The 14,967-nt window shown below is 47.5% G+C and overlaps 1 protein-coding gene across 1 annotated transcript in view; it reads left to right on the top strand.

Annotated features, from left to right (window-relative positions):
* Nucleotides 1-14,967, top strand: part of DISP3 (dispatched RND transporter family member 3) — a 363,985-nt gene that overhangs the window by 42,871 nt on the left and 306,147 nt on the right. The window contains exon 2 of the mRNA XM_088457578.1: nucleotides 12,431-13,357. Coding sequence (XP_088313704.1) covers nucleotides 12,436-13,357 — 922 coding nt within the window. The 5' untranslated portion in view covers nucleotides 12,431-12,435. The remainder of the gene's footprint in view (nucleotides 1-12,430; nucleotides 13,358-14,967) is intronic.

Raw genomic sequence — 14,967 nt, 5'->3', positions numbered from 1 at the left:
TCTATACATGAGGAGGTCCTGGCTCATCCACTGCCGTATCTCTACCTCCTCACATCATTACATGAGGAGGTCTTGGCTCATCCACTTCCGTATCTCTTATCTCCTCACATCATTACATGAGGAGGTCTTGGCTCATCCACTGCTGTATCTCTTATCTCCTCACATCATTACATGAGGAGGTCCTGGCTCATCCACTGCCATATCTCTACCTCCTCACATCTTTACATGAGGAGGTCCTGGCTCATCCACTGCCGTATCTCTACCTCCTCACATCTATACATGAGGAGGTCCTGGCTCATCCACTGCCGTATCTCTACCTCCTTGATAAGGGGTGTTTTTCCTTCTTCCTTTTTGTGCACACAGGCCATTGCCAGCTCGTTTAATCCCAATATATCTGAAGCAAATTATTCTATTTTTCATATAATAACTAATATCAGGTTATAGGTAGCATAAATATATGAACTTCGCAAAGTGTTTAACCAGAATTATATACCCTTTAAATCATTTGGATAATTTCCTTTCATAAAGATAACGATACACACAAAATGTTATAAGTAAAATGTTTTTATATTCTTCAAATCAATCTTCATAAAATCAATGCTTGTTAAAATACAATATAGACGATACAAAGATGAGAGAGAGAGAGAAATGGCTGCTGTGTGAGATTGTGTGTGTGGGGGTTGTTAGGGCTCATATCCTATTGTTCAAACCGCATGGTCTCTGAACACAAACTCCATTTTGAAAACTCACATTGAAGACTCCCATAATGCCATAGTTGTTTAAATATACAAGCTGGATATCATATGCCAACACATCAGGCAAACACTGCACCATTTAATATTCCAACATGTACAACACAAGCTGATTCCAATATACAACAATACCATCCTACAACAGACCTCATCCAGTACCCACTAGACCGTGGGGAGGGGGAAGGGCTGAAGCACATGCTCTTCCTTTGTTTGCAAGCCTCATGATCCCTAGGCAAACTCCATTATGAAAACTCACATTGAAAATTCCCATAATACACTCCATTTTGAAAGTAAGAAAACTCACATAATGTTGTAACTTCTGTAAATCATATATCCATTAATGATCATAATTATAATACCTATAACAACCTATTTGTACTATACAACACCAAAACTGGGTAGAATTATAACTATGATCACAAGACTAGTAATTCACAACTTCCATTGAATCAAGCACATGATTCAATGGGGAAACGTGGAGCACATGGAATTTCCTTTGTTCACACCACATGGAGGTAGCCATCTTTAAATCCCCAAACTATGATAATATATAACTTCACAATACTATCACAATATGGCTAGCAATCCGCAAGTCCCATGGAACCACAATCACTAGCTGAATTCAATCTGAATAACGGGTTCCTTCAGCTGATATCAAACAATTATATATCTACAGATTGCAATATTTTACCCAATTTCCATCTTAATCTTAACTACACAATGATACAGTCAGCCCACAAGAATACAACACACATTGAACCTATCTTTCTCAGACTATGCTATTGTTAAAGCAGATGGTGGATCATATGAACGAACTACAGTCTCCATTAAACACATGTGAATAGACAAAGACTACACCAAATCATCCACTGTATGCATTGCTACATATTCTACATTACAGAGTCACCCATATAGCTTGTTGTTAGTAATTCACTTCACTATTGAATGTTAACTCAGCCTTTTCCGAAACTACAAATCAAACGTGTTACACATATAGGGCCTGATTCAGAGCCGGACGCTCTGACCAGAGCGCTCGCTCTGAATCAGGGCCCTCCTCCATTAAAATGGAGCGTCCTCCTGGACGCTCGTATAGCTGTGGGTGACCACCCACAGCATATACGAGCGTCCAAAAAGATGGGCGCGATGGTCTTGACCATCGGACTTGCGACGGAAACCCTGCGGTAGGGTTTCCCAGCCACAAGTCCTGGAGTGATTTTGGCTCTATCAGAGCCAAAATCACTCCCACTGACATCACGAGTGATGTCAGTGGGGCCGGCTTCAGACGCCTCCGTCTGGGAACGCCTCCGTCTGGCAGGCACGCCCCCGGCACGGCCACCAAAGGGGGCGTGCTGTCACTCACCATCGACAGCACGCCCCCTTTGGTGCGAGACCCGGAGCGACAGCTTGGCTGTCGCAGTCCGGGTCTCGCGCATGCGCACGACGGAGCTCCCTCCGTCGTGCGCATGCGCAGTGGGGAACATCGACCCACTTGCGAGCGTACTGCCTCTTGCGAGTGGGTCTGAATGACCCCCATAGTCTATTACAGATTGATTACTACATAAATCACTACAAACTATCTATATAAGCTATAAACAGATTAATTCAAACTAGTTATAGATATCATATAGGCTAACCACTGTACAGTTTACTTAGCCATTATGAGTAGATATCTCCAGGTCTCCTGGGGAATGAAGTTGCATTCTGGCCTTCTGGGGGGGGTCTGCTCTGCCTGTGTCTCCCTGGTGTGTCCTTGCCAGAATGTGTGTTTCTCCAAGTGTGTGTGCCTGCATCTGTGTGAGACCCTTCCGGTGTCTCTGTGAGAATCCTATTACCTGATAGGTGTGTTCAAAAATGGGGGTGTATCAATCCTGTCCCAACAGTGAGTCAGCTGTGTGTTTTGATTTTCCCAGCCTCCCTCACCTGTGGGATCTTGCCCATAAAAGGACATTTCAAATCTTATTGTGTAGGGTCTCAGGCAGGAAGTCGTCTATATGTGTGAATTGCTAAAGCTCCTAGCTAGGGTAAACAAATGTTAATTAGATTGTATTGTGAGCTGGTTTCTGTTACCTCTATTGATATGCTGGAATAACCAGTTCTGTGTAAACTTCTAAGCTCTGGGAAAATTATCACATTTCATTTATATATTTTGGTTTTAGCTGTATAAGGAATTACTATTCTAGATTTTGTGATTATTATACTATACGTTGATTTTAATTAGGGGTGTGCACCGGCCACTTTTCGTGTTTTGTGTTTTGGTTTTGGATCTGGATCTTTCTTCGTGTTTTGGATCTGGATTGGTTTTGCCAAAACCACCCTTCCGTGTTTTGGGTTCTGGGTTTTGTGTTTTGGATCTGTATTTTTTTTTTAAAAAGCATAAAAACAGCTAAAATCACAGAATTTGTTGGTTTCTCTGCTCCTATGCTATTATTAACCTCAATAACCTTAATTTCCACTCATTTCCAGTCTATTCTGAACACCTCACACCTCACAATAGTGTTTTCATGTCCAAAAGGTTGCACCGAGGTAGCTGGATGACTATGCTAAGCGACACGAGTGGGCGGCACAAACACGTGACCCATCTAGGAGTGACACTGCAGTGGCAGACAGGATGGCAGTTTGAAAAACTAGGCCCCAAACTGTACATAATGCAAAGAAAAAAAAGAAGTGCAAGATGGAATTGTCCTTGGGCCCTCCCACCCACCCTTATGTTGTATAAACAGGACATGCACACTTTAACAAATCAATCATTTCAGCGCCAGGGTCTGCCACACAACTGTGGCTGAAATGATTGGTTCGTTTGGGCCCCCACAAAACAAGCTGGCAATTAATGTGTCCCTGCACAAACTGGCTCTACGGAGGCAAGATGTCATCCTCATCCTCCTCATCCACCGATTCCTCACCCTCTTCAGTGTGTACATCCTCATCCTCACAAAGTATTAACTCGTCCCCACTTGAATCCACCACCACAGGTCCCTCTGTACCTTCTGGAGGCTGGTCTCCCTGGAAGAGCTGATAATTCATTTTGATGAACATCATCTTCTCCACATTCTGTGGAAGCAACCTCCTACGCCTTTCGCTGACAAGGTTCCCGGCTGCACTAAACACTCTTTCGGAGTACACACTGGAGGGGGGGCAACTCAGGTAAAATAGAGCCAGCTTGTACAGGGGCCTCCAAATTGCCTCTTTTTCCTGCCAGTACAGGTATGGACTGTCTGACATGCCTACTTGGATGCTGTCACCGATGTAATCCTCCACCATTCTGTCAATGGTGACAGTATCATATGCAGTGACAGTAGACATGTCAGAAATTGTTGCCAGGTCCTTCAGTCCGGACCAGATGTCCAAACTTGGTCCTGCCTGCCCTGCATCACTGCCAGCGGGTTGCTTAGGATACCTAAGTTTTTTCCTGGCAGCCCCAGTTGCGGGAGAAAATGAAGAAGGAGCCGTTGACGTGTCACGTTCCGCTTCAGCTGACAGTGTGTTCACCAGCAGGTCTTTGCACCTCTGCAGGCTTGTGTCGGCCGGAAAGAGAGACACCACATAGGCTTTAAACCTAGGATCAAGCACGGTGGCCAAAATGTAGTGGTCTGATTTCAACAGATTGACCACCCTGGAATCCTGGCAAAGCGAATGAAGGGCTTCATCCACAAGTCCCACATGCCGAGCGGAATCGCTCCGTCTTAGCTCCTCCTTCACTTTCTCCAGCTGCTTCTGCAAAAGCCTGATGAGGGGAATGACCTGACTCAAGCTGGCTGTGTCTGAACTGACTTCACGTGTGGCAAGTTCGAAGGGCTGGAGAACCTTGCACAACACGGAAATCATTCTCCACTGCGCTTGAGTCAGGTGCATACCCCCTCCTTTGCCTATGTCATAGGTGGATGTATAGGCTTGTATGGCCTTTTGCTGCTCCTCCATCCTCTGAAGCATATAGAGGGTTGAGTTCCACCGCGTCACAACCTCTTGCTTCAGGTGATGGCGGGGCAGGTTCAAGAGTGTTTGCTGGCGCTCCAGTCTTCGGCACGCAGTCGCTGAATGGCGAAAGTGGCCAGAAATTTTTCGGGCCACCCAAAGCGTCTCCTGCACGCCCCTGTCGCTTTTCAGAAAATTCTGCACCACCAAGTTTATTGTGTGAGCAAAACATGGGACGTGCTGGAATTTGCCCAGATGTAATGCCCGCACAATATTGGTGGCGTTGTCAGATATCACAAATCCCCAGGAGAGTCTAAGTGGGGTAAGCCACTGGGCGATGATTTCCCTCAGTTTCTCTAAGAGGTTGTCGGCGGTGTGCCTCTTACTGAAACCGGTGATACACAGCGTAGCCTGCCTTGTAACGAGCTGGCGTTTCTGAGATGCTGCTACTGGTGACGCTGCTGCTGTTGCTGCGTAAGGTGATACATCTACCCAGTGGGCTGTCACAGTCATATAGTCCTTAGTCTGCCCTGTTCCACTTGTCCACATGTCCGTGGTTAAGTGGACATTGTGTACAACGGCATTTTTCAGGACACTGAGGACACTTTTTCTGACGTTTCTGTACAGTCTCGGTATCGCCTGCCTAGTGAAGTGGAATCTAGACGGGATTTGGAACCGGGGACACACTACCTCCATCAATTGTCTAAATCCCACTGCACTAATGGCGGATACCGGACGCACGTCTAACACCAACATAGCAGTCAAGGCCTCAGTTATACGTTTTGCTTCAGGATGACTGCTGTCGTACTTCATCCTCCTCGCTAAGGACTGTTGGAGGGTCAATTGTTTAGTAATAGTAGTGGTGTTCCTACTTCCTCTCTGGGATGATGAACGACTCCCAGCAGCAGCAACAGCAGCAGCGGCAGCAGTAGGCGTAGCAATGCAGGATCCTCCAGAGGAATCCCGGATAGGAGAGTCAGTCATGCCAGTGACATGGCCTGCAGGACTACTTCCGATCCTGACTAAGGAGGAAATTGACGAGGAGGGAGTTGACGGTGTGGTTTGCAGGCGCTTAGATACAACAGGACAACGGGATTTAGGTGTCCCTGGACTGCTTACGGTCTTAGCCAAAGTTTCTGAACTTGACAGTAACTTTTTATGAACGCGCTGCAGGTGCCATATAAGGGAGGATGTTCCTAGGTGGTTGACGTCCCTACCCCTACTTATTTCACCTTTACAATATGGTACATATGGCAAGACAGTTGTTGTCCGGATTTGGATAGAAATATTGCCAGACCAAAGAGGTGGAATGTTTGGTCTTCTGCCCAGGCATGACCGTGATGGGCTTTTTCATCCCACGGACAACAACTGTCTCCCCCGGAGCCTGATTTAAACAAACCACATCACCATCAGAATCCTCCTCGCCAACTTCCTCCTCAGCGCCAGCTACACCAGTATCCTCATCCTGTTGTACTTCAACAGTGACATCTTCAATTTGCATATCAGCAAGTGGACTGTGGGTGCTCCTTTCAGCACTTGCAGGGGGCGTGCAAATGGTGGAAAGAGCCACCTCTTCCCGTCCAGTGCTGGGAAGGTCAGGCATCGCAACCACCACCACACTTGGACTCTCCTTGGGGATTTGTGATATCTTCTTAGAAAGCACAGTTCTTCGCTGTGCTTTTGCCAGCTTAACTCTTTTGATTTTTTTAGTGGGAGGAGGGCTTCCATCGTCATGTGAAGCTGAACCACTAGTCATGAACATACTAGGGATCGACCTTAGCCGTTCCTTGCCACTCCGTGTCGTAAATGGCATATTGGCAAGTTTACGTTTCTCTTCAGCTGATTTAAATGTCTTTTTCAAGGTCATTTTCCTGAACTTTGCCATTTGGGATTGTATGTGCCCTCTACTATGACATTGGGCATCGGCCTTGGCAGACGACGTTGATGGCATGTTATCGTCTATGTCATGACTAGTGGCAGCAGCTTCAGCACTAGGAGGAAGTGGTTCTTGATCTTTCTCTATTTTATTTTTATCGGAGAAAGTTTGGTCCTCCATTTATGTTATATCGATTTGATATATACGTGCGGCTAAACACAGAAAATAATTTTTTTTTTGGTTTGGACTGGAGTGTACTTTGTGGGTTACAGCACCCTTTAACGGTCAAGCCAGCCGGCCCTTTACTTATGACACAGGCGCACGCTTGGCACTACTTTGTTGATGCACGTGCGGCTACTGCGCACACAATTCACAAACACAGAAAATAATTTTTTTTTAGGTTTGGACTGGAGTGTGCTTTCGGGGGTTACAGCACCCTTAACGGTCAAGCCAGCCGGCCCTTTACTTATGACACAGGCGCACGCTTGGCACTACTTTGTTGATGCACGTGCGGCTACTGCGCACACAATTCACAAACACAGAAAATTATTTTTTTTTGGTTTGGACTGGAGTGTACTTTCGGGGGTTACAGCACCCTTTAACGGTCAAGCCAGCCGGCCCTTTACTTATGACACAGGCGCACGCTTGGCACTACTTTGTTGATGCACGTGCGGCTACTGCGCACACAATTCACAAACACAGAAAATAATTTTTTTTTTGGTTTGGACTGGAGTGTACTTTGGGGGTTACAGCACCCTTTAACGGTCAAGCCAGCCGGCCCTTTACTTATGACACAGGCGCACGCTTGGCACTACTTTGTTGATGCACGTGCGGCTACTGCGCACACAATTCACAAACACAGAAAATAATTTTTTTTTGGTTTGGACTGGAGTGTACTTTCGGGGGTTACAGCACCCTTTAACGGTCAAGCCAGCCGGCCCTTTACTTATGACACAGGCGCACGCTTGGCACTACTTTGTTGATGCACGTGCGGCTACTGCGCACACAATTCACAAACACAGAAAATAATTTTTTTTTTGGTTTGGACTGGAGTGTACTTTGGGGGTTACAGCACCCTTTAACGGTCGAGCCAGCCGGCCCTTTACTTATGACACAGGCGCACGCTTGGCACTACTTTGTTGATGCACGTGCGGCTACTGCGCACAGAATTCACAAACACAGAAAATAATTTTTTTTTGGTTTGGACTGGAGTGTACTTTCGGGGGTTACAGCACCCTTTACCGGTCAAGCCAGCCGGCCCTTTACTTATGACACAGGCACACGCTTGGCACTACTTTGTTGATGCACGTGCGGCTACTGCGCACACAATTCACAAACACAGAAAATAATTTTTTTTTTGGTTTGGACTGGAGTGTACTTTCGGGGGTTACAGCACCCTTTAACGGTCAAGCCAGCCGGCCCTTTACTTATGAAACAGGCGCACGCTTGGCACTACTTTGTTGATGCACGTGCGGCTACTGCGCACACAATTCACAAACACAGAAAATAATTTTTTTTTGGTTTGGACTGGAGTGTACTTTCGGGGGTTACAGCACCCTTTAACGGTCAAGCCAGCCGGCCCTTTACTTATGACACAGGCGCACGCTTGGCACTACTTTGTTGATGCACGTGCGGCTACTGCGCACACAATTCACAAACACAGAAAATAATTTTTTTTTTGGTTTGGACTGGAGTGTACTTTCGGGGGTTACAGCACCCTTAACGGTCAAGCCAGCCGGCCCTTTACTTATGACACAGGTGCACGCTTGGCACTACTTTGTTGATGCACGTGCTGCTACTGCGCACACAATTCACAAACACAGAAAATAATTTTTTTTTTGGTTTGGACTGGAGTGTACTTTCGGGGGTTACAGCACCCTTAACGGTCAAGCCAGCCGGCCCTTTACTTATGACACAGGCGCACGCTTGGCACTACTTTGTTGATGCACGTGCGGCTACTGCGCACACAATTCACAAACACAGAAAATAATTTTTTTTTTGGTTTGGACTGGAGTGTACTTTCGGGGGTTACAGCACCCTTAACGGTCAAGCCAGCCGGCCCTTTACTTATGACACAGGCGCACGTTTGGCACTACTTTGTTGATGCACGTGCGGCTACTGCGCACACAATTCACAAACACAGAAAATAATTTTTTTTTGGTTTGGACTGGAGTGTACTTTCGGGGGTTACAGCACCCTTTAACGGTCAAGCCAGCCAGCCCTTTACTTATGACACAGGCGCACGCTTGGCACTACTTTGTTGATGCACGTGCGGCTACTGCGCACACAATTCACAAACACAGAAAATATATTATTTTTTTAGCACTTGGGGGGAGCACCCCTGATGGACAGAGCACCCCCTGGACAACACTACAGCACTCCTTTAGGACTGGGACACTGCACAGGACTTTGGAGTGGACACAGCCCCTATGGAGAACTGACTGCACAACACAGTCCAGCCAGCCCCTATGGACTTTGAAGTAGTGGACACAGCCCCTATTAACAACAGCAGCACAGCACAACACAGCCAGCCCCTATGGACTTTGAAGTAGTGGACAACAGCAGCACTACACTACACTACACTACACTACACAGCCCTAACTCCCACCCTCCCTCTTCACTGTCCACAGCCGAGTGAGAAAATGGCGCCGACGCGGGTACCTTATATAGGATCCAAAACCCGCGAGACTCGGAAGGCGGGATGATGACGTTTTGCCTCGATTTCAGATCCGAGTCAGGCGGGAAAAGTCGAGCCTGACTCGGATCGGACTCGGATCGGGGGGGCTCGGGGGGGTTCGGATTTCAGAAATCCGAACCCGCTCACCCCTAATTTTAATATACACACTGTAACACTCCGTCACATCATTACATGAGGAGGTCCTGGCTCATCCACTGCCGTATCTCTACCCTCTCACATCATTACATGAGGAGGTCCTGGCTCATCCACTGCAGTATCTCTACCTCCTCACATCTATATATGAGGAAGTCCTGGCTCATCCACTGCAGTATCTCTACCTCCTCACATCATTACACGAGGAGGTCCTGGCTCATCCACTGCAATATCTCTATCCCCTCACATCTATACATGAGGAGGTCCTGGCTCATCCACTGCCGTATCTCTACCTCCTCACATCTATACATGAGGAGGTCCTGGCTCATCCACTGCCGTATCTCTACCTCCTCACATCATTACATGAGGAGGTCCTGGCTCATCCACTGCTGTATCTCTACCTCCGTCACATCATTACATGAGGAGGTCCTGGCTCATCCACTGCCGTATCTCTACCCCCTCACATCATTAAATGAGGAGGTCCTGGCTCATCCTCTGCCATATCTTTATCTCCTCACATCTATACATGAGGAGGTCCTGGCTCATCCACTGCCATATCTCTACCTCCTCACATCTATACATGAGGAGGTCCTGGCTCATCCTCTGCCATATCTCTATCTCCTCACATCTATACATGAGGAGGTCCTGGCTCATCCTCTGCCATATCTTTATCTCCTCACATCTATACATGAGGAAGTCCTGGCTCATCCACTGCTATATCCCTACCTCCTCACATCTATACATGAGGAGGTCCTGGCTCATCCCCTGCCGTATCTCTACCTCCTCACATCTATACATGAGGAAGTCCTGGCTCATCCTCTGCCGTATCTCTATCTCATCACATCATTACATGAGGTCCTGGCTCATCCACTGCCATATCTCTACCCCCTCACATACATTACATGAGGAGGTCCTGGCTCATCCACTGCCGTATCTCTACCTCCTCACATCATTACATGAGATGGTCCTGGCTCATCCACTTCCGTATCTCTACCTCCTCACATCTATACATGAGATGGTCCTGGCTCATCCACTGCCGTATCTCTACCTCCTCACATCATTACATGAGATGGTCCTGGCTCATCCACTGCCGTATCTCTACCTCCTCACATCTATACATGAGGAAGTCCTGGCTCATCCACTGCCATATCTCTACTCCCTCACATACATTACATGAGGAGGTCCTGGCTCATCCACTGCCGTATCTCTCCCTCCTCACATCATTACATGAGATGGTCCTGGCTCATCCACTTCCGTATCTCTACCTCCTCAAATCTATACATGAGATGGTCCTGGCTCAACCACTGCCGTTAATTCTACCTCCTCACATCATTACATGAGATGGTCCTGGCTCATCCACTGCCGTATCTCTACCTCCTCACATCATTACATGAGGAGCTCCTGGCTCATCCACTGCCGTATCTCTACCCTCTCACATCATTACATGGGGAGATCCTGGCTCATCCACTGCCGTATCTCTACCCTCTCACATCATTACATGAGGAGGTCCTTGCTCATCCACTGCCGTATCTCTACCTCCTCACATCTATACATGAGGAGGTCCTGGCTCATCCACTGCCGTATCTCTACCCTCTCACATCATTACATGGGGAGGTCCTTGCTCATCCACTTCCGTATCTCTACCTCCTCACATCATTACATGAGGAGGTCCTGGCTCATCCACTGCCGTATCTCTACCCCCTCACATCATTACATGAGGAGGTCCTGGCTCATCCCCTGCCGTATCTCTACCCTCTCACATCATTACATGGGGAGGTCCTGGCTCATCCACTGCCGTATCTCTACCCTCTCACATCATTACATGGGGAGGTCCTGGCTCATCCACTGCCATATCTCTACCCTCTCACATCATTACATGAGGAGGTCCTGGCTCATCCACTGCCGTATCTCTACCCTCTCACATCATTACATGGGGAGGTCCTGGCTCATCCTCTGCCGTATCTCTACCTCCTCACATCTATACCTGAGGAGGTCCTGGCTCAAGCAACGCAAGTTCCTTCCCGCATCTGTGATCTCCCCTTCAGCCTCCCACGTCTGTTCCTACCCAAACCAACCCTCAACCATTTAATGATGCAATTTACTAAGAATAACGTCACCACACTTACAGTTCTGCCCATTTCACTAGGTAGTGGGCAGGATGAGGGAAGGTGACCTACTCTCTCTGGAGTCCATGGGACTCTCCAGAAATTCAGGACTCTCAGACATTTTGGTGGAGTAGGCAAGAACAGATGTGTTCTTGCTCATCTTTGCCAATGCTGCGACTTGCCACGGCATGCATGCAGCGACATGCGCCCGTTGATGGGTGTGTGCATCTTTTCACGATTCATAGGATTGCATAGTGCGAATGGTGCTGTGGCCTGGCATATGCGTGCCTGGCAAAGATGAGCGAGGACACATCTGTATAGGATAAACACGTCATGTCCCAACCCACACTAGCAACACTCAGGTCTGCCCAAAACATGCCCTACACTCATTCTTCTCATTTATCCCAATGTTGATAAGACAGTGCTGATTTGTGAGGGGTTGGAAGTGTCCTACTTTCACCCACAGTGCAGCAAATTATGGTAAACCCTACGTGCAAGATCACGCCTCCAAAGCAAAATCACGCCTCCAGAGAAAACCACACCTCCAGAGCAAGGCCACGCCTCCAGATCAAGGTCCTTTTGTTTATTATGACACCCCCGTGTCATGATTCTGGGAGGAATGCTAGACCACCAAACCATGTCCATTTATATGACACCATGCCCCTGGCAGACAACTTTGTTCTCCATACTGGGCACAGTCCTGGAAATTCTTTGCATGATTAAATATTAATCAATCTAAAATGTCACTATGCTTGAGACAGAAAATACTGGGTAACATCTGGTAGGATACACATAGTTCTGTAAATGCATGGTTGTGGGGAATGTAAATGAACGAGGAACAGTACAATCTAGAGTGTTGTAACTAACGTTTATGAAGCTTTGCATCGTGCAATCAATTTGTGAAATTATTATTTTTTAAAATCTGCATCTTTATTTTTCTGGTATTTTTTATTTTCAGAGAACATGGACACAGATGAGCCTCTGCTACAAGATGCCTGGCTGGATGATGAAGATGACGAGGTGACCTTCAGGTCACCAATATGCAATACCTGCCAGTGGACGTCTAATCATTTTACAGATTCCATGCCGACCTGTGAATTTTGGAACATAGTGGGGTGGATATTTACTAATGTTTATTGTGCCACCTTTTTGTTAGTCTTCGGGTGTCTCGTTCCCGTGGTCCTTTCAGTCGTCATGTTTGTACATTACCCCACACTAGATATTGACATCTCCTACAATGCTTTTGAGATCCGCAACCACGAGTCCTCCCAGCGATTTGACGCCCTCACCCTGGCCCTGAAATCCCAGTTTGGTTCCTGGGGGAGGAACCGGAGAGATGTAGCAGATTTTACATCTGAAACTTTGCAACGATTAATCTTTGAGCAGCTCCAACAGCTCCACCTGAATAGCTCCCAGCTAGGCAGCCCCGTAAGAGTGAAACGTGACTCCCTGTGGCACAATAACACAGAGAGGACTAACTATACAGCCACCGAATCTTCAGTACCCTCCTTCCTTGCACTCAATCAGTCTCGTCACCCTCGTGGGGCATCAGTGAAGGAGTTCCCCGGGGTTTACGTGACTCCTAACACACAGAGCCATGCTCATTGGCGGATTGAGCTTATCTTCTTAGCGAGAGGGGATGATGAGAATAACATATTTACAAAGGAGCGATTGCTGACCATCCACAGCATAGAGAGGAAGATCATGGATCACCCCCATTTCCGGGAGTTTTGTTGGAAACCTCATGAAGTTCTCAAGGACCTTCCGCTGGGATCATACGCCTACTGCTCGCCTCCAAGTTCCCTCCTGACATACTTCTTTCCCACAGAGAAAGGAGGAAAGATCTACTATGATGGCATGGGTCAGGACTTGGCTGATGTGCACGGTACGTCTACGCATTGCACAACACTATTAGGGAAGGGAGACGGGCAATTATCCGGGTCATCGCAGGGCACCCGCAGCATCAGACGTACCTGGGTGCTGAGGGGCACAGTTATACGCAGTGCAGAGCACGTTCTGTTACACATACAGCTAATTATCTGCATGGCATACAGGTTACATTGCCTCTATGTGGGGCTTATTTAGTAGCTATTTTTCAAATGTGCAGATATTCCACCTAAGCATGATGGCTTTTGTGTTTAAGAAAATTGGTGCTTCTGAAACCACAGGGAAAATCGGAGAAAATTGCTGATGTTGAAACGCAACTTGATAAATATAACCCCAGATGTGGAATATTCACTTATATTACACCGTCATGTTCTGCACACAGCCCAGATTGTGTAACTTGTACCCCCTTATATCTCTAGAATGTCTCTAAGTGACATAAGTACAATTTGACCCCATTACTTTTATCTCCATGAATGCTGCATGTAACAGTGGGGGTCATTCAGACCCGCTCGCGAGCGCAGGACGCTCGCAAGCGGGTCGATGGTGCCAAATTGCGCATGAGCGCGACGGAGGGAGCTCCGTCGTGCGCATGCGCGAGACCCGAATAACGACGGCCAAGCCGTCGTTATGGGTCTCGCCCCAAAGGGGGCATGCTGTCGATGGTGAGTGACAGCATGCCCCCTTTGGTGGGCGTGCCGGGGGCGTGGCTGCCAGACGGAGGTATTCCCATAGGAACGCCTACTGTCTGAGTCCGGCCCCACTGACATCACTAGTGATGTCAGTGGGAGTGATTTTGGCTCTGATAGAGCCAAAATCACTCCAGGGCTTGTGGTCACCGAGACCCTACCGCAGGGTCTCGTCGCAAGCCCGATGGTCGCGATGGTCTTGACCATCGCGACCATCATCATGGACGCTCGCTATAGCTGTGGGTGGTAACCCACAGCTATGCGAGCGTCCATGAGGCCGCTCCAAGTTGAGGGAAGAGGGCCCTGATTCAGAGCGAGCGCTCTGGTCAGAGCGTCCGGCTCTGAATCAGGCCCAGTATCTTGCACCTATGCTCCCAGTAAGAACGCCCCAGTATGTTATTACCCCAACTACATACTAATAAGACGGGTTCTGTAGAAAAGTGGGTAATAGCTGCTCTCAGACATGCAGATATAGTAGTGTACACAGTATAACCAAATCCCTCTCAGATCTTATTTATTTTATTATTATTATTTATTTATTACCAGCTATTTATATAGCGCATACATATTCCGCAGCGCTTTACAGAGAATATTCGACTATTCACATCCGTCCCTGCCCCAGTGGAGCTTACAATCTATATTCCCTACCACATGCCCACACTCTTACACACTAGCTTTTAATTTTGTTAGGAGCCAACGTGTCAGAGGGCTTGGAGCGGAAGAAAGAAGGTTTTATTCACGTTATATAGCAGGTTAAAGGCCTGATTCAGCACGGATCGCTACTGCGATCATGGCTGCGTAATTGCACGCAGTTCTGCTGTGAAAATATGCTAATGTCTGCAACGACTCAGCCAGCATAGAGACCCCCAATACTGCTATCTCACATCTGTAATACCTCACAGTCCTGTGTATACATCTGTAA

The sequence above is a fragment of the Taudactylus pleione genome, unplaced genomic scaffold (genome assembly GCF_031769625.1).
Source record: "Taudactylus pleione unplaced genomic scaffold, aTauple2 ptg000770l, whole genome shotgun sequence".
Taxonomy (NCBI): Eukaryota; Metazoa; Chordata; class Amphibia; order Anura; family Myobatrachidae; genus Taudactylus; species Taudactylus pleione.
This window is presented reverse-complemented; position numbering and strand designations above follow the sequence as displayed.